The 20746-nt window shown below is 38.1% G+C and overlaps 1 protein-coding gene across 1 annotated transcript; it reads right to left on the bottom strand.

Annotated features, from left to right (window-relative positions):
* Positions 1-6983: 6983 nt before the first annotated feature.
* On the bottom strand, positions 6984-20539 carry LOC120476186 (uncharacterized). Its single transcript, XM_089124291.1, has 3 exons — positions 20427-20539; positions 8363-8480; positions 6984-8034 (listed from the first exon to the last, which is right to left on the bottom strand). Exon 3 carries the CDS (start codon positions 8008-8010, stop codon positions 7045-7047), a length of 966 nt encoding a protein of 321 aa, XP_088980417.1. The 5' UTR covers positions 8011-8034; positions 8363-8480; positions 20427-20539; the 3' UTR covers positions 6984-7044.
* Between the last annotated feature and the right edge of the window lie 207 nt (positions 20540-20746).

Genomic DNA, 20746 nt, shown 5'->3' with positions numbered 1-20746 from the left:
GGAGACTCTGGCACTTTGAAGTATATCTGGGTGCTTCAGACAGAACGACTGTTTCTTCTTAACCTTTATTTAATTAGGAAAGTCACATTGAGGTTAAAACCTCTTTTACAAGTGAGACCTAGTCAAGACAGGGTCAGATAGCAGGATTAAACAAATAACAAGCAACACTAAGAAACCAAGCAAGACAAGACATTAGATACAAAAAAAAAAACAAGCAAATTTCCATGACAACATATTATACAACACCATGACACAGCACAAACTACAAACATTTAGGTACTGCACCATGCCCTACACAATACTTTTCACAGAAAAATAAATTAAATCATAAGTTTGATAAAAAGTTAAGTGGTAATAGAATTGGCATAGCAACAGCAATTAATAATAATTAATGTTTATAGTGATCATGACCCTCTGAAGTTCCTAAGTCGCATGAGAAACGCTAAGCAGCGTCTTATGCGCTGGAGTTTGATCTTACAACCTTTTAACATCGAGGTTAAGCATATTCGTGGTACTGATAACGTCTTAGCAGACGCTTTATCTAGAGTACCTTAGTTTAGTATTTCTATGTTTAGTTATTTAATAATTGTATTGTCATAACTCAAATTCATTGTTTTTGCAAATTTACTTACAGTTTTTTTGTTTGTTTGTTTTTAAATTGCCACATGCTATTGGTGGGGGGTTGAGTAGGGTATTATATGTTATGTATTGTTATGATTATGGAGACGGGAGTCACCATTTTGGTGTGGGGGTGTGTTACATTCCTCTGTTTCCTTTGCTCATGTTTGGCTCAGTATGTCTTTCATTTGTTATTGTGTGCAGGTGGGATTCAGTAACGAGTGGGCGGAGAGACGCCCTTTAAAAACTGAGGCACTTTGTGCAGACGGAGAGAAGAGGAGGGAGACTTGTGCTCTGGCCACCACGCCTGTTGTTGATCTCCACGTTATGTTATGTTTTGATTCTGTTGTAGTTATTTCCTAAATTCAGTTTTGTATAATTTACTTCATTGTTTAATAAATCTCTTAGACAACTGAGTAAAATTGACTTTGCGGTCACTTTATTTTGTGGCTAGTGTGCCTGGTCATTTAATGAGAGGTTTTATAACTGCCAGTTTGAACGTTCTTGGAACATGACCTAAGGATAAAGATAAAGATGAGTTAAAAATATTAAGAAGAGGCTCTTTCACGATAGGTAACACTTCTTTCAGTAGTTTAGTTGGTATAGGATCTAATAAACATGTTGTTGTTTTAGATGAAGTGATAAGCTTATTTAACTCTTTTTGTTCTATGGTTGTAAAGCATTGTAATTGTTCTGGCGGGGTGATAATTGCGGATGAATTATAAGGCGCGAGCAAAGATTGAGAGTTTACAATTGTGAATCTGTTCTGAAAGTTCATAAAATCATTACTACTAAACTGTAACGGTATATTTTGCTCTGGTGATGTCTGTTTATTTGTTAGTCTAGCCACGGAGTTAAATAAAAACCTTGGATTATTTTGGTTATTTTCGATTAGTTTGCGGAGATGCTCATCCCTGGCTGTTTTAAGAGCCTTTTTATAACGTGACATACTGTCTTTCCACGCCATTCTGAAGACCTCTAAATTAGTTTGTTTCCATTTACGCTCTAAATTTCAGGTTTCTCTCTTTAAAACATGTGTAGTATTATTGTACCATGGTGCTATACTTTTTTCTCTGACCTTTTTTAATCTAATGGGTGCAACAATATCCAATGTTCTAGAGAGAACGGAGCTCATAGTGCTAGTTAGTTCGTCTAGTTCATCTGTTTGTTTGGGTTCAGGCAGCAGCTGAGTCAGATCAGATAAGCTATTTGAGAATCCATCTATAGTGGTTGGAAGGATTGTTCTGCCTGGTCTATAACGTGGTGCAACATGACATATTTCATCAGTACGTATTATGCAAGTAACCATGTAATGATCAGTGACATCGTCACTTTGCGGTATAATATCTATATCAGTTGGATCGGTTCCATATGATATAATTAAATCTAGTGTATGATTTAGATGATGAGTGGGACCACTGACGTTTTGTTTGACCCCAAAGGGGTTTAATAAATCTGTGAACACAACCCCTAACACATCATTTGTATTATCTACGTGTATGTTAAAATCTCCAGCAATTATTGCTTTATCGACATTCACCAATAGATCCGATAGAAAGTCTGCAAACTCTTTTAAGAAGTCGGCGTAAGGCCCTGGAGGTCTATATACAGTAGCCAATGCTAAAGATAATAGGGATTTTTTCCTTACATGTAACAGCGTAACATTTAGCACAAGTACTTCAAACGAATTAAACCTACGACGAGTTTTCTAAATAAAATTAAGGATATCTCTGTAGATTGTTGCAACGCCGCCGCCACGACCGATCAGACGAGGCTCATGTTTATAACAGTATCCTGGCGGAGTAGACTCATTTAGACCGAAATACTCATTTGGTTTAAGCCAGGTTTCAGTAAGGCACAGAACATCGAAGTTATTATCTGTGACCATTTCATTTACAATAACCGCTTTAGGTGTGAGCGAAGACCTAGCTTTAGAAATTGTTTTTGTTCACTAAAAGCAAGATTTTTTGTTTGAATAACAACAAGAATTTTTCTTGATCCCACGGTAGATTTATTATTTGATCTCAGTAAACGAGGGATAGACACAGTTTCTATGCAATGTTCTACACTAGTATTAATATCAATTAAATTGGTGCAGTAGAGACTGTGATTTGGATTTTTGGTAATTAGTCAAACGGTATTTAACATTTTGGTGATGTTATCCGACAGAAGATCTGCCCCGATTCTCCTTGGATGTGAGCCATCAGTGCAGAAGAGCTTCTGTCGCTCCCAAAACAGATTCCAATTATTTACAAAGAGCAGTTTCTGCTCAGTTCACCATGACGATAACCAATCAATAAGCGCGAATAATCTACTGAAATTTTCATGCCCTAGTCGGTACGTAGGAAGCGGTCCAGACACTATAATCGATGTTTCAGGCGATGTGCTGCGTACTGTATCGATAAGGCTCGTGAAGTCTTTCTTCAGAACCTCCGTCTGTGGGAACCTAGTGTCGTTAGATCCCGCGTGCAGCAAAGTGTATGCTAGAGATGTGTTTTTAGTCTAGATTTGAACTGACAGAGTGTGTCTGCTGACAATGTTAGGAAGACTGTTCCAGAGTTTTGGTGCTAAATAGGAAAAGGATCTCCCGCCTGCAGTCGATTTCGATATTCTAGGTATTATCAACCGGCCGGAGTTTGGAGATCGCAGTAGACGTGAAGGACTATAATGCGTTAAGAGCTCGCTCAAGTACTGCTGAGCTAAACCATTCAGTGCTTTATAAGTAATCAGCAATATTTTAAAATGTATACAATGTTTAATAGGCAGCCAATGCAGGGTTGACAGAACCAGCTAATTTGGTCAATCTTCCTGGTTCTGGTAAGAACTGGAGCGGCTGCGTTTTGGACGAGCTGGAGTTTGTTTATTAAGTGTGCAGGACAACCACCCAGTACAGCATTACAGTAATCTAGCCTTGATGTCATGAACGCATGAACTAACTCTTCCGCATTTGTCAATGAGAGCATATGGCGTAATTTAGATATATTTTTAAAGGTCCCGTTCTTCATGTTTTTTTTAAGCTTTTATTGTGTTTACAGTGTCCAATATAACATGTTTATGTTTCGTGTGTAAAAAAACACTGTATTTTTCACACAATTCACTTCTGTATACTGCTGTTTTCACTGTCCAAAAAACAGCCCGATGACTTCCTTGTTCTATGAAGTCCCTCCTTCAGAAATACGTAACGAGTTCTGATTGTGCCAGCGAACCGCTGTGTTGTGATTCGACAGCAGCTTATCGCACATTGCCCAGAAACGTCACGCTTCTTACCATAAATTGGAGATGCATGCGCAGCTGAAGGGCTTCTTCCCCATGGGAGCGCAACAAGACCACGCCCCCTATTTTTGTGAGAAATTGGTATCTAAGGCTGCATTTACACTGCAGGTCTTGATGCCCAAATCCGATTTTCTGACTATATCCGATTTTTCTGATGACCTGCTTACATCATCTTTTAAAAGTGACCCATATCCGATTTTTTGCATTTATACTATACACTGCTAAAACTACCAAATGCAGATGCTCTGATCCAGGAAATTAAGTAAAACAGCACGAAATTCAATGGATGCAGATGCGAATAAAATTATCCAGTGTTTTTCTTTCCATAATTTTTTGAAAAGTCATCAAAACTTTGGTCTTGTACAGTGGAGAAAAAAAGAGGAGAGGCAATGTAGCCACGAGCGCTTAAAACGGTGCCACATATCTTGTGAATACAGATGTCTTCAAATACAGATTTATTTCTGTAACAACCCTGCATTTTTGCCCACACTCTTCGCCCCAAACACTCAAAAGACATGAAACCTCCACTTAAGTGTACCAAAACATAATGGTAAAACATTCACTCGTTTGGGAGAAAAACAGATAACATTTGCTCCTCAGAAAGCAAATATAATAGAAAGAATACATTTTAATATAACAATTAAAGTTCAATATAGCAATGCTCAATATAGCTTGACCATCGGTACAGAGAAGTATCATATGTGTTGGACATATGTGTTCACGACGCCTTTAGGATCCATAAACCTTTCTCCTGAGACCAGAGAAAGAGACAAATGGCCTTGTGCACCTAAAAGAAGTTGGTGACTTACATCAGCATGCATTTAAGAATATTATTTCACAAGCAAAAACACAAAGAGTAATATATGTCAATAAATGATTAAGTAATAATGAATATACTCAATTATTGATTTTATGAAAGAAATACATAAGCATTCAAAAGGATATTATGATTATATATACAGTGCCCTCCACAATTATTGGCACCCCTGTTTAAGATGTGGTCGAGGACTTTAAAAAATTCTCCCTTTTTTTTAAACAACATAGAACCCAAATGCAAAAAAAGTGAAAAATCCAACCTTTTATTTAAGTACATTACTTTGGTGGTAAAAAAAAAAAAAAAAATTTAAAAAAATAAAAACTTCAAATCATGTGTCCCACAATTATTGGCACCCCTGATGTTAATACTTTGTACAACCCCCTTTTGCCAACAAGACAGCACTTAATCTCCTCCTATAACATCTCACAAGATTGGAGAACACAGAGAGAGGGATCTTTGACCATTCTTCTTTGCAAAATCTTTCTAGATCATCCAGAATCCTGGGCCCTCTCTTGTGCACTCTCCTCTTTAGCTCACCCCACAGGTTTTCGATTGGATTGAGGTCTGGGGACTGAGATGGCCATGGGAGGACCTTGAGTTTGTGACTGAACCATTTTTGTGTAGATTTTGCCACACGTTTTGGATCATTATCCTGCTGAAAGACCCAATGACGACCCATCTTCAGCTTTCTGGCAGAGGCCATCATGTTTTTATTTAAAATATCCTGGTAGTTCAAAGCGTTCATAATGCCATGCACCCTAACAAGGTTCCCAGGGCCTTTGGAAGAGAAACAGGCCCACAGCATCACAGATCCTCCACCATACTTCACAGTGGGCATGAGGTACTTTTCGGCATACTCATCTTTTGTTTTACACCAGATCCACTTAGAGTGTTTGTTGCCAAAAAGCTCAATATAGTCTCATCCGACCAAAGCACACGATCCCAGATGAAGTCCCAGTGCCGCTTGGCAAACTCCAGACGTTTACGTTTGTCAGTGTTAGTGAGAAAAGGCTTTTTCCTAGCATGCCTCCCAAACATCTTGTTGGCATGTAGAGAGCGTCTGATGGTTGTTTTGGAGATTTTGTGACCCCAAGATGCCACTATTTGATGCAATTCTGTGACAGTGAGCTTAGGACTTTTTTTTACTTTCCTTAGCAACCTCCTCCTCCTCTTGTGGCAAGATAAACTTGGGACCTCTTTCAGCCTTGTTTGTCACTGTTCCAGTTGTTTTAAACTTCTTAATGATTCCTCTAACTTTAGATACGGGCAAGATAAGGTGAGTGGCTATTTTCTTGTAGCCATTGCCTGACTTATAAAGGTCAACACACATCTGCCTTACTTGAATGGTGTGTTCTCTTGTCTTTGCCATGTTGACAAATGGGTAAGAGAATTAGGCCTCTGTGTCATGTCATATTTATACCCCAGGGAAATAGGAAGTCATGAATTACTAATTAAAAGTTGCTAGATATCCTGACCAACATTAGCAACTACAGAAAATATATTTTTTTAAAAATCAATTACATTTTTTAGCGGAATTGTTAGGGGTGCCAATAATTGTGGGACACATGATTTGAAGTTTTTATTTTTCTAAATTTTTACATTTTTTTTTTACCACCAAAGTAATGTACTTAAATAAAAGGTTGGATTTTTCTCTTTTTTGCATTTGGGTTCTATGTTGTTTAAAAAAAAGGGAGAATTTTTAAAAGTCCTCGACCACATCTTAAACAGGGGTGCCAATAATTGTGGAGGGCACTGTATATATATATATCCACTTCTTCCTTATACTCAATTCAGTCGGGAATCCATGAAAACTTAAGTAGGGTTGGCGTTGTTGGTTAGATTTACAAAGTGGGACAGAGCAGTGACACATATAGCCTTCGCCATTGTTGAACTGCGTCGGAAGTGGACATGCAACCCGGAAGCGTTATAATCCCCCATTCACTCACATGATGTTCTTCTCTCAATCTCTCTTTTCGTCACAGGAAGGATCGTTCTGCTTAATGATCTCATCGATGTTGTAAACTTTGATTGACACGCGTTAGCACAAGGGGGAGGTGGAGCCTTGAGTAATTTGCGCCGCTTGCGTAGTGCGTGTATTGGGAGGATCGGCACTGGATGCACGTCATCCAGATAAAGGTAACGAGGGCTGGACTAATAAACATGTTGCCATCTTGATTAGGGCAATTATCTTATGGTGAATGTAAATTCATATAATATAGAATTTTGTATTTGTGGATAATAATCTCAGTTTATTTTCACAGATGAATGATGACTGATAAATGCTGGACAAATAAGCATTTCATTCCAATTTATTTATTTATTTCAGGATGACATCGTCACAGCATGGAAGTGCAGGTCCGTGAATGAGACGCAGGCTTTAGCATTGAAACACAGCAGGCAAACGCTGCACTACTGTCTCCAGAGTGTTCGTCCCGTGTGTGTGTCGAATCCTGATGTGTGTCAGTTCTACAACAGCAGTGAACAGACTTCATTAACCCTCCGACATCAGGCCTGATGAACATGTACAGGACACAGTCAGCCAGCGGGTTCAGGAGCAGGAGATACTCAGAAAAATCCCAAAATATAAAGAAAAATAGCCCCCAGAAACTGTTAGGACTATAAATTAGAATAAAATTCATGATTATGTAGGGGAGAATGAGAAAAGTGTACGTCAGAAGCACCAGGAACAAACTGCCCAAAATCTTTTTGCGCTTTACAGAAGTAAGAGATATTGCGCGTGAAAGACCGCGACAAGTGCCGATAAAACACAGAATGATTATCGGGTAGGGGATTAAACAGCCGATCGATACGGGCAGAGAGTGAAAATACATAGAATACCTAAAGTCTGCAAAGATCAGAGGAACAAACCAGACGATCACAGAAATAACACAGCAGACTTTCAGTGAATGATGAGATCTGTACCAGATAGGATGAGAAACCAGAAGATATCGTTCAAGAGCAACACATGCCATAAAATACACACCCGCTATCAAACTATAATCATATGCATTATACAGCTCCCGTAACTTTGTGATTGTCATCATTAATTTACAAATGATCTGAATGAGATCTGACAGAATCAAATGAATAACAAACACTGGAGTGGAGCGCTGAGATTTGAGAAGAGCACACAACGCACACAGAGTTAAGATCATCATTACAATATCAATGCCGGCAATGGTCCTGATAATTATTGGGTATGCATCATAAAGTTTCCGGAGATTGGAATCATCTATAATTGATATGTTGACATTATAACCTCCTCCAGTTGATCCGCTGATGCTGGCGTTTTGTTCTGCCATTGTTTCATGAAATCTTGACAGGCACTAAATAACAAACCAGTCATTAGTTTAAAAAACATGCATTCATTTACTATTGTAATCATATATTCTCTTTATTAAAAACATTGGAGATAAATATATGACGTAAAGTGTTTTCTGTGCGATGAAATGCAGTTTGCTTGACATGTTGTTTAGAGGAGTGTGTGTAATGTTAGAAAGCTTGAAATATGTGAAATGTCAGATTAAAGTTCGTAAATCCTCCATTTGAACAATATGACAGAAGCAAGAATGCTGTTGTTGTGAATATTCAGTCCAGCACAGCTGCAAGTGTACAATGGTTTATTAAAGGAGGAATAAATCTTGAAGAACTTACGTTACTGACAGGAGTGTGTGTTTGGTCTGCAGGTCAAAGCAGAAGTTTGTGGAATAACACACAGACTGACAGATGTTTCACAAGTTTCCACTGCCGTGTTCTTCATTCACTGCACACACTGGAGAAACACACATCTTAAAGACTGTTGATCTAACGGAGGAAATGCCTGGAGGACATGGGAGCAATATATATATATATATATATATATATATATATATATATATTATAGCCAGAATTGTCTAATAAATTACATAAGCAGAGAGTCTTATTTATTTCGTCTTATAATTGTTCTGTTTAAAAGTAGACGCATGTGAAGCGAGTAGGCCTACCTTTTATGCTGAGTTTTGTTCATTTATAGCTATAGTTAGCCTATTTACCTCTTATTTATTAAATGCTTTCTGTTTGATGTCTGTGTGAAAGTTTTTAAGTATCTTTTAGTGCCGCTTTCAGAGCGCTCAAGTCCACATTGTTTTTTTTCTCTGTGCGAATACAATAAAATAAAATTAATATTTTATTTATGCGGAGACTGAGGGTCAACCCTTCTTCATCTGGTGGATACCGTAGGCTAGTATTACTGTGGTTTGAAGAATGTAGCCTAATTCACCGGCTACCTTGATGTGATTTCATAGGCTAGTGCTTTTTATTGCATACAGGAATGGACCATGGTGAATATATCAGCTTGTCAACCCTATTTGAATATTTAAAACCAGTTGAATATAAAAAGTCCAGTGCAAGGTAATGTTACTCCGCTCGTCTTCGGCAGCTGACGGTCACAGTTTCGACAAGAACAATTCTCCGTGGACCGGTCCGAGCGCTTCAGACGCGCACTTTCATATGGGGGGACGCAGCTGTAGTTAACAATTTAATATGGTGACAATAGACCAACATTTTGTTAGCCAACTTTAATTTTCAAAATAACCAGTGGGGGAATGAACTTCTCAGCCTACTTCATAGGCTATTCACGTAAATGTAAATGTGAAGTAGCCTATTTTTCCCCCCTAACAGGACAGCAACACTACGCATTGGTTTACATTAAAATACACTAAAGCAGGCAATCCTATAGTTTAAATGCATCAACCAAACAGTCAGATGCCAATACAAAAATAAACAACGTCCAGAGCCATGAATTTTATTTCATTTAACACATTTAAAGTTGCATTAAATAATAAATTATGAATAATAATGTACGGAAATGTATATTTTCGTTTTCGCGTTTCCACAAGACAAATAAAGCCACTGAATGGTGACGAATGAGTTGATGAAAAAGAAGAAGAAGAAAAAACTTTTGGCTGTTAACACTGTTCTCTGGCTATTTGATTAATGAAAACAATAATTTTACGTTTAAATGTGAATTTGCCGTCCACCACCGAACTCTCGGACGCTTAAAAAAAAAAAATGCTGTCGTCACCAGCGCAATGACTTATGAGGTAGGATAGGCCGCGTAGGATCGGGTAGGATGCATTTATGTATCCTCTCTTTCTCGGCGAAATGGAGGGTGCATTTGGCCGTCGCTTCTGAATCAGGGTAGCCTTCGCCGCGCCGCGATGATGCAACCAGCCTTCGAATACGGCCTTCGGAGGATGCATAACTGAATTGGGACAGCCTTCGTAGCGCGGCTGTGACGCAATCAGCCTTCAAATACGGCCTTCGGAGGATGCAGCCTTCACATTGGGACACAGCTTGTGTCAAGCAGACGCCAGGAGATGAAGATTCTCCCCAGAAGTCCCTGCTGAGGTTTAGTTGCTGTTTGGACACATTTGTCTGACTTAACCTCCTGGGGTCGACGCCGGCGTGATTGTCTCTCTTTTCCTTATCAGTGCAAAAGAGACTCAAATAACTCTGTTGTGTTTTTCGTAAAATAATAATGATGATCGTTCTTCCTTCTCTCTCAATTTGAAGTTCATTCTGAAACGTGACATAAAATGATCTTTAACTCAGCAAATACTTGCCACACACACACGTGAGAGTTTTGTCTTTACAAAGCTTAAAGTCTCCATTTTTAAATGATGTAAATCATAAGTATTAAGTAAAATTTGAATTATTGATATCGACCGACATGAAACTCTGATATCGTGGTAAAGTTTTCAGGCATATCGCCCAGCCCTAGGTTAACGCCTCCCCGCATAAAGCTATCTTCCCCAAAACACGTCAAAAAATCTCTACAAGACTTGTCTTGTCTGAATGAGTAGTCAGGAAGATTTTCACATAGTTTTGGAGCAAATACTCTAGGCTGTGTGATACAATTTTCAAAAGTCTAGTGAAGAAATAATCAGGATGGGTTTTATGACCTTATTTCAGTGACATTTGTTTTTTTGTTTTTCAACAAACCACGCATAAACGTCATTATCTCAAAACTACAAAATTTTACATACATGCTGCTGACATATTATTGTAGCAGAGTTTGTGCTGAATACAGTATAATACTACTTTAGCCTTGAAAATGTCACAAGTAACAGAAAAAAAAGCACACATGTCAGAACACCTCCAGGACCCAGAAACCAGCTCAGACCCCTAAGGGTTAAAACAACTAACACATTGTGAAATTATGCATCTAAAACACAATTAGTTATTATAGTAGCTATTTTCTGTGAAATCTGAATGTTATTGTTGTCCAGGCCATCTGCTATAGAAGAAGAGCTGAAGTCTGAGTGCAGAGACGAGTGTGTTTAACCTCATCTCACCTCTGCTATAGACATCTGAGGATCAGGATCAGGACTAATGGAAGCGGATTCTCTCAGTCTCGGTAGGAAAATGGGTTAGCAACGTGTCCATTTCTGCTGCCTTTGAGGTGTTCCTGTAAAAATCTGTTTATGCCATTGTTTTTTGGTAAAGCTGCAAGTCCTTGTCCTGGCATACAATATTTTGCACAACTCCTAATGTCTTTAAATCTTTTTAATGGGATCGTTCGCCCAAAAATGAAAAGGAATCATTTTGAATCAATGAATCAAAATGAAATGAAATTCTTCCTTGTAGGCCTGAGACGAGAGTTCAAGAGATTTCCACGACGCATGCGTGAGAAGTGTGATCTTCTTCTACTCCTTCTAGTTCAGGTCTCGCGCATGCGTCGTGGAAATCTCTTGAACTCTCTTCTCAGGCCCAGAAGGAATAGACAAATAAAGTCGTTATTTTTGTTTGGTTGTTTTTTTTCGTACAATTAGTATTCTCGTCGCTTGATAAACTTATAGTTGAGCCACTGTTGTCACATTTAATATTTAAACATTTTCTTCATTGACTTTCTGGGCCGTCAAGTAGGGTGCCTATGTAGCAGTGATCCACCTCTCAGATTTAATCAAAAATATCTTCATTTGTGTTCCGAAGATGAACAAAGGTCTTACGGGGTTGGTACAGCATGGGGGTGAGTAATTAATGACTTAATTTTCATTTTTGAGTGAACGAACCCTTTAACAGAGGTGAGGAGAGTGCATGTTAGCATGGTCACAATAGACACGCTCATGGGAAACAGCCTAGGTTTAAATAATCCACATTTATCTCCTCTAATGCTCACAGGCTGCTCTATTGCTGATAATAACTCTATCAGTGAGTTTGACTGAACCCTGCTCACTGTCAGTGGTGTCGGGCTTCTTCTAATCTCATGATCAGTGAAACTCATGGAGTGCTGTATAGCGGCGACAGATATAGACATTTCCCGATGTGACCGATTAGTACAGACCAAAACTTGACGACCATTTTTCAGCAGAAATAATCAGCCAAATTTGCGAGTCCGTTCAGTTCAATGGCATCGTTTATGTTCTGTGGCTCCAAAATGGCCGACTTCCGGATTGATGACGCGTCGCGTGAAAACCCTCTATAGTAAGTAAAGTACAGTGTTTTCAGTTGAAAATCATAGACAGATGTCAGAATAAATCGTTGCCATAAAGAGGGCAATCTTTATTTGTAAATGTTTTAGAAGTAAAACTGAATGACTTTAAAGAAATGACCTTAAACGAAAGAAGTGACATTCTTGACTGGGTTATTCTTGGACCAGTAAATCTTAGTCTCCTAGTCGATTGTAGAAATGGGGCCGGTGTGAGACACAGGGAACCTTATCAGACAACGGGGTGTCTCAAACGTCCACAGGTGGATGCAGTTATCGGATGTGGAGACAGGGACAACATGTTTATGATGTTAGTTAGCCTTGGGCAAGGAAAATGCAGAGATGTCAGGGTATCGGGACAAAGGCATGGTGTCGGCTTAAGAAGAAGACCACTAAAGGTCTGAATAACAATGGTAACGTTTAGAGTAAGGAATTAACATTCTGTCTATATTACAGTCCTAGAAGGCTGTGGTAAGATTAGGCTATTCGTCTGTAGAGAGAGACCGAGACTGCTGAGAGGAGGAAGGAGACTCTCTGCTTCAGTCGGCCAGACAAGATGAAGGACCTGAAACTGGTTAAGAGGCCATGGACAATAATTAGATAAGCTACAGGAAAATGCAAGGGGAATAAAAAAAGTTATTTATTTTAAAGAAAAGATATGAATATATAAATGTGAGCGGTTCACAGTCAGTTATAAGTGTGTCTGATGGTGACACCACGTGTTATGCTCCACCTGAATAGTATGTTGTGTCATTAGAAACTGGTTAAAGCAAATGTCGAAATTTAATGAAGCTGATAATTCTGATGAAAAGACAATACAGAATATAGAATGAGCTTTAAGTTGATTGGTCGTCAAGCTCTGTCTGATCAGTGCTACTTTTGGCATGTATGATGAAGAATTAAAGTCCGTCCGGATCAGTTTGGTACTGATGGAAGTTGGAATCGTGAAGTTGTAAAAGAACATCAGCTCATTGTGTTGAGAGAAACAAAAAGGAAAACGGTATTAGGTTTAGGCTTAAATATCGAATTATTAAGAGAGCCCTTAACAATTATGATTGTGGGAAATGATTGACTGACACGTGGACCGAGTCTGTCCAGCACGACCTGACCGGATAGAGACAGCTGACGAGACTTTGGAGATGTCTGTAGATGACTGACTTAAGGGACCGACAACAGGCCTCACAAGCAGGATAAAATGTGAAACTCGGAGCCGTTGGCCCTAAAATACTTTGTTAAAAAGATGAGATTGTGTTTTTGCATTGTATGTTTTGTTCCAGAGACACAGAAAAATGTCTGGAGGAAAAATGGCTATTCTAGATGCTATTCATTCTAGGCCATGTATCTTGTGTAAACTGGAATAACTGTTTTACTAGAATTTGATAGCAATTTCAAGTTGCATGTGTGTCTATGCTGAATGTGTCTCCTTAGTGGAAAACTCTGCGTTTTATGCATTTACAAATTGTGGAGTGGTGCAGTTCATCATAGCATGACACTACATAATTTGGTGTGACATTCAGCATTGTGCCAGTAAAAATACTTCCTTAATTATAAAAATCAACGGAACACACAGGAAATAGTATCAGCAAGAGTCGCACGCATTTTCATAGATTTAGAACCGGGTGTAACATAATTAATCTAAAATATCTGGAAAGGCTGAGGAGAGATGACTTAGAAAAACAAATCTAATGAATCTGCACAAAAGAAATGTTAAATCTTAAGTAATGATAACGATTTTTGTTGAAGTTACTTAGTTAGTTACTTAGGGAGAGTATATGTCCATTTTTATTTTAAATAAAATAACTTTTGTCACAACATATCGTCCCCTTGGAATTATAAGGTTCTATCTGCGTTCTGAGCAGTTTTGAGATATTGAGCTTCAAAGTTTTTGCATTCCATATATGAAAATGTGTATGGGGAACATGTTTCTTTCAAACATAAAAATAACAGGGACCCTAAATGTACAAAACACATCACATAATGTAAATAAATTGCCACAGAATAAGAAAATGTGAATAACTCAATTTTGACAAAAATGTCAGATAGAACCTTGTAATTCAAAGGGGACGATATGACAATTTTAGGCACAAATGCAACAAATTGGTAAATAAACCCAAATTCAAATACAAAATCTAGAAGACCACATATATTTTGGGAAATGCAAGAGTTAGTACAACACAACTCAATTGTGTTGAACTCACAACACAACATTTTTTTAATATTTGAAGTGAAAAAAAAAATCAGGCCTATATGTCTCCCAGCCCAATGCACTGTGAACTAATATTTTATTAAAGGGGTCATATAAAGGTATATGCACTTTTACAAGTTGATTGTACTGCAATGTGTGTTGTCAGTGCCGGTACACAACCATCATTTAATAATAAAATCCATCCAGTGGTTTTGTTTTCATCTCCGAGATTAAAACAAATATTACGACTTATCTGCACAAAATGACGTGAACGCACAATCGATCTTGTGCTGGTCATAATGTGTAGGCTATGTCACAGTGTCTGGTTGTGTTCCCTTGTTTATCCACTAGATGTCCTCCTTCCCCTCGGTGTCATGTACTATCTGAACTGCATTTCCCAGCATTCTGTCTGTCACTCATCAGGTCATTGCACTCAGCTGTTCCCCGTAATCATTGTTCCCAGCTGTTCTGTGTTAGTCTTGTTAGATATGTGTATATATTCCCTGTCTGTGTTAGTATGTGTACGGAGTCATTGTAATTTGTCCCACACTTCTGTTGTGATTTCAACGGTGGTTCTAGTATTTATCTGTTCTTGTTTTGTATTTGAATTGCCTTATTGGATTTTGACCCCTGCCTGGACTGGATTATGATTTATGGATTACCCTATTAAAAGAACATCTTACTGCAATTGGATCTGCTGTCTCTCTCCCGTGTGTGTCGTGACAGGCTAATCCCTGTTCTGAGGGTTGTTCCATAGAACAAGATTAGAAAATAAGCCAGGCTTATTTTGGTTAGTCAAACTTATTGTCGGTGAATTCTGTTTCATAACGCAAACTTAAAATAGTTCAAACTCAGTTACCCTGGAAACTTATGCTGGGAAACTAGCCTGGTCCGGGGCAGGCTAACTGTCAGGCTAAGTCTGAGTTCAGGCTTAACGAGCATACAATTTATACTCACCTGCTGGTATTTCGATGTCATTTTATTTTACTTAACCACTATTAATGCAACTCTTTAAAAAAAAAAATAAGGAAATGTACTTTACTAATAAATGTAAGAAATTATATGGTATAAATGCACTAAGAAATGTTCATAACTTGTGTATTTAATTGGTGAGTTTGTTTAATGAGTTTGGTAATTAATGAAGTATATAAATAGGGAGCTGAACTCGTTTCCAAACTTAACCATGGCATGTCCTTTCATAGATGAGGTGTTGGATGAGGGAGCTATTAGTCTTGCGGAGGGCATTTCAAAGAGAGAGAACTTTCAGAGACAGGTCAGACCCATTGGCATTAAATGACAGCTAACGATATAGGTTCTCAAGAGATGGGATTGCATATATTTGTAGATTACCAAGCCCACACATATACAAATAATTATTTTGTTTAATATCGTCTAAACCATGACTGTGTAGCCTTTAAAATTTTCCCTGGCCCCTCAACTTTCTCCTTAGTTGAACAAACACACAGAAGTCAAAGTTTTTAATGTGATTTGTCTTTATTCAGAGTAAATCTGCCTGTTAGGGGTGAAAACACACAACTAAATGTTGTGAATGATCAAAAAGATAATGTTTTTTTTCTTTTGCTTTAAAAAAAAAGGTAGTTCTACATGCATTTTTCTGTAGCTGTTGAATTTCCAGCTCCAACTTCCTCATCTTTAGTTTTTTATACTGGATGTCAAAGTTGCTTCCTTTTATTTAAGGCAGTATTGTTTATACTCTCCTTTTATGTTTTCTGGGTTATGTAGCAACATTTAAGTTATTTCATTACTCTTGTCACATTGTTTTAATTTCTTAATACTCTAGAACAGAACTCTAGGACAGTGTCGGCATCCTGAAAACACATTATGATCATTTTATCACACAAGTACACTTTTTAATATTCAATACAGTATAGCATGGATGGAGTACCCCCTCCTTGAACATACAGACAGTCTCCTCATCCTCCTCAACTGATGGGCCTTCTCAAACTCAGTTAAACTCATTAGCTTACATAACTGATTTAAAAGGTCTCATACTCACAGGCAACATGATGTCTGGTGGATCCATAAAGCAAACAGAATCTTGATAGAATTATTATTATTTTATTTTTTTTTACAAAAATGCACCATTACAATAGCACAAGTACCACATGACATTACTGCTATGATGTACTTAGGCCTACAATGCCTAAGGAAGGATGAAATCAGTTAGTCATGAAGGAATAATGATAATAAAATACACACACACACACACACCTTTTATGTACTCACTCCTCCTTATACTACGTGATATCATTTTAGATGATGCCCCCCTCCCCTCAGTCTTCTTTTTGGTCGCTTCAATAAAGAAAATAATTAAATAAAAAAAAAACCCTGAATAGTTGTAACTTCAAGCTGGCATTGATTACATATCTACATACCATAAGATTTACTTACCATTCAGACTATATTTGTATATTTTATTTTCACCTGCTGCCAGGTTCTTTTTCCTTCACTTAAGTTGCTGCTGCGTGAAAGCATTTAACGTTAGCCTACTGTTATTCACACACAAATTTTGCAATGTATTGTGACACACATTAAATGTTGAAGTATTTTAAATTGTTTACACCGCTACTTACGCATTAAGACGATCAGCAATTTCCTGCCAAACTTTCTCTCTTGCTTTATTTATTGCCGCTGTATTGACTTTTTTGGTGATTACATCTTTAAATTCTTCATTATATGTTTCCGTGAACATCGCTGCTCTATCTTTTCCTTTTGTTGCCATGGTAGCCCACAGTAAATCGATTGACCCATGCTCGACTTTTCAGGACTTTTAAAGAATGGCGTGCACGCGCAATTATCTAGACTATTTAAACCTGACTCAAATTAGTAAGATCATATGATCCTCAACTTACAGTTATGGAACCAATTTAAGCGCGGATGTTTAACTCGGCTCATTCAAGTCAGGTTTTGGACTTTAATCCCCGCTTTTCTAAGCGGCTTTTATGAAACAGCCCCCTGTACGCGCTATTCAACAACAATGTGCTAAGCCCAGAGAATTCACAACATTTTATCTCAATAGTGGTGTGTTGACTGCGATTTCACTTTTTTTCATGTTAAATAGTGTGTAATGTTGCTGTTGGTGCATGAACAGTATCTGCACAGTTGCAGCGCTGAAAGTTCAGCGTAAGCAGAGATATCGTCTTTTAAAAATCAGAAAGTACATTGCCTACAAAAACGACTGGATTGGGACTACAGCTGGGTTATGGTACGTCACTAACCCACACATTTGCATCATCCACTCACTCCGGAATATGCAGGAAAGGGCATGGCCATATTTCTGTGGCTCGTCGAGTGAGTTGTTCACGCAGCTGTCAGGTCTTCTGTGTCGAGCTTCCCACAGACGCTGTACTTCCTCAACAATGGATACAATTTATGTTTGATTATATTCCTGAAAGTGACGATCATAATCTAGCTCTCTGCGCTGCGCATTTATAAAAGACAGCTTCCAGAATCTCCACGAGTTCAACACCGGATTCAACAAGAAACTGTTACTGAAACATGAAGCAGATCTGACTTTAAAACCAGAGGCAGCAGTTGTTGGGCCACAACCTGTAAGTAGGCGAAGACTTCATCATTTTAAATGTATTAGCATGTATAAATCCAGACGTAGCCTTGTGTTTTATTTTCATCAAATGCCAGCTTTGGCTTTATAGCCACTAGGCCAGTGGTTCCCAACCTTTTTTTGTCTATGGTCCCCTTTTTCCCAAGAAAATATTTTAGGGCCCCCCTTCACATTTAATGATATTATCGCTCTTGTAAGCTTGCAGCAAGGATAACAAAATGTGTTTTTTTTTTTCAAACAAACGGTATGTTTATGCACAAATAATAGCCTATAATATTGAAAATACAATGACTAAAACATCAGTAGGCCCTTTGTAATTTAACAACGTAAGCCTAGGAGAAGCTTATTAATTGGCCCTATTTGAAATGCAAAAATAAAAATATTCACACTGGTGTTTAGGTCAAAAAAAGAATATCTGCTATTAAATGACTGTTATCTGGGGCCTCAATACTTGCATGTTATCTGTGAGGCTTTATCAATGTGAGGCTTTATTTTGACGCTTTTGGCGCAATAGCGAGCGATAATAAACTTGCACTTATTAACAGAATAATGCGTCTTTCGGAAAGAACAGTGTAGCCGGAACTACTTCTCTCAGTGTACGTCTATGACGAGTCACGCAGGTCCTACTCCGCAGCGATCCGAACCAGTGTAAAATAGTCCCAATGTAAACACTTATTATAGATGTACCATAGTGGTTCAGGATAAGACAAAAACACGGATTGGAAAATGGATTCATGATGAACTCACTCATTATATACATTTTGTAAATTTTGAACAGAAAAAAGTTAAGGACTTTTATTTAATGCTCATTGCTCAAACCTTCAAAATATGCCGCGACCCCCCACAGAGCTCGCTGAGGCCCCCTTGTGGGCCGCGACCCCCCTGTTGGGAACCGATGCACTAGGCTACTAGTTATGCTATTTTGTGTCTACGACAAACGCGTACAAACATTATGGACCTGAATTTTGTATAAGTACTAATGTTGTTAATGTATTTTTCATGTGTATACACTTTATGACGTTATTTTCGATTTGATCAAGTTGCCGACTCTGTGTAACGTTAGTAGCCAGTCAGTTCAATGCTATTGTGTAAAACGTGTATAAAGTAAAAAAAATTGTAGGCAAATTACCATTCAGAAACGTTTTTTAAGAGCCGTGTGTGGTGAGGTTCTGCTTGACTCGATTCGTCGCCGCTTTCTGGGTCTGAATCTGGCTCTGATACTGCAGTATCGACACCATTATTTACTGTACATTGGACCAGAGCGGCTCTGCATTGGACCGGAGCTTAGCACGTTTCGCCCGTAAAGGTAATGGGCGTTAACCTTCCGGACAACGTGAGCGGCAGTTTAGCCAATCACAACACACCGGCCCAAACTAACCAATCTGAGCCCACTGCCTGTTTCTGAGGGAGTGGTTTCATAGACTCAGGAAGTCAAATGACAGAGGAGAGTGCGGCTGAGAATAAAGCTGAAGTTTATGAAAAATAAGACTTTTAAACACGAAAAACCACGAATACATGTTATATTGCACCCCATAAACACAATCATGCAAAGAAAAAAGCAGTAAACCCCCCCTTTAAAGTGCATCTAGAGTTTTTTATTTTATGTTAACATTTCAATTGTTTTTATTGATGCAGTATCCGAAGGGGTCGGTGCTGATCCTGTTAAATCCTAATGCAAGATATTGTTGAAGGAGCAAGTTACAACTCAATTTTCCTGATTTTTTTTTTCTTCACGATTTACATGCTGATGACTGGATGCTGGCTACTGAAAATTCAGTTTTAACATCCCAGGAATAATTACTTTGTAAAATGACTTAGTTCAAAAGTTGGCCTATTTAATCTTACTGACCCCAAAGTTTTGAACGGTAATTTATTTTATTGTATATACTTTTTTTTTTTTGGATGACTAGTGAATAAATAAAATTATTTGAAACATATGACTTCTAATGTACTACTTCAACTGCATGTATTTTAGCAAATGCAAAGTAGAACCAAACTAATCTTGTTTGTTAAGGCCACAAGTATATTACGACACATATTTGCATTGTCCGCAGTATGCCCACAGTTGCACCCTCACAGCACATGAGGACAATTACTGAAGCGATCGAGCTGCTACAAACTATGAAACATTGTTAACATTTTATCTACGTTTGAGCAGATATCCACAAACACAGAATTTAATCGTAAACACAGGTCTAAACATTATAATATTCACTATATTAGAGTAAACACTTATACTAGCCTACTTTTATATTGTGAGTGTTTCATTATTGAACATAAAAACATCCTTGTGTCCTACATTATATAAATATACCATTGAAAGGTTGCCTAGCTGTCCATAGTTTATATTTCAACATGTTTCTGTCTACATAGCCTATTTACTAAATATACACAGACATTTTAGTCTGGCACCAGTTTAACTAGTGGCTACAATGTAAGCCGGTTTATGCTACAATAACTATTATGAGTGGACATTTCTTACCTTAAAAAATCTCTCTTGTCTTCAAATCGGGTTCTTCTGAGGTAAATTGCAGGCACAGCACCAACACAGTCTCCCTAGCTGGATGAACAGCAGATGATGAGTGTGTTGCTGAAGCAGTGTTGATGAGGTGATGCGGCGTGCTCAGCGCAGACGGGGGTTTTCAAACAACGTTCTAAGGGGAGAAAGGAAAATGATTGGTTTACCGCTTCAACCAATGAAACTGAAGCAAAGGCGGGGTCAAGACGATGTTCGTGCGAGTTTATACTGTTGAATTATGTGCTATATTAGAATGGATTGAGCAATCCAGGGATAGTAACATC

This window comes from Pimephales promelas, chromosome 20, assembly GCF_988280905.1.
Source record: "Pimephales promelas chromosome 20, fPimPro1.hap1.1, whole genome shotgun sequence".
Lineage (NCBI taxonomy): Eukaryota > Metazoa > Chordata > Actinopteri > Cypriniformes > Leuciscidae > Pimephales > Pimephales promelas.
This window is presented reverse-complemented; position numbering and strand designations above follow the sequence as displayed.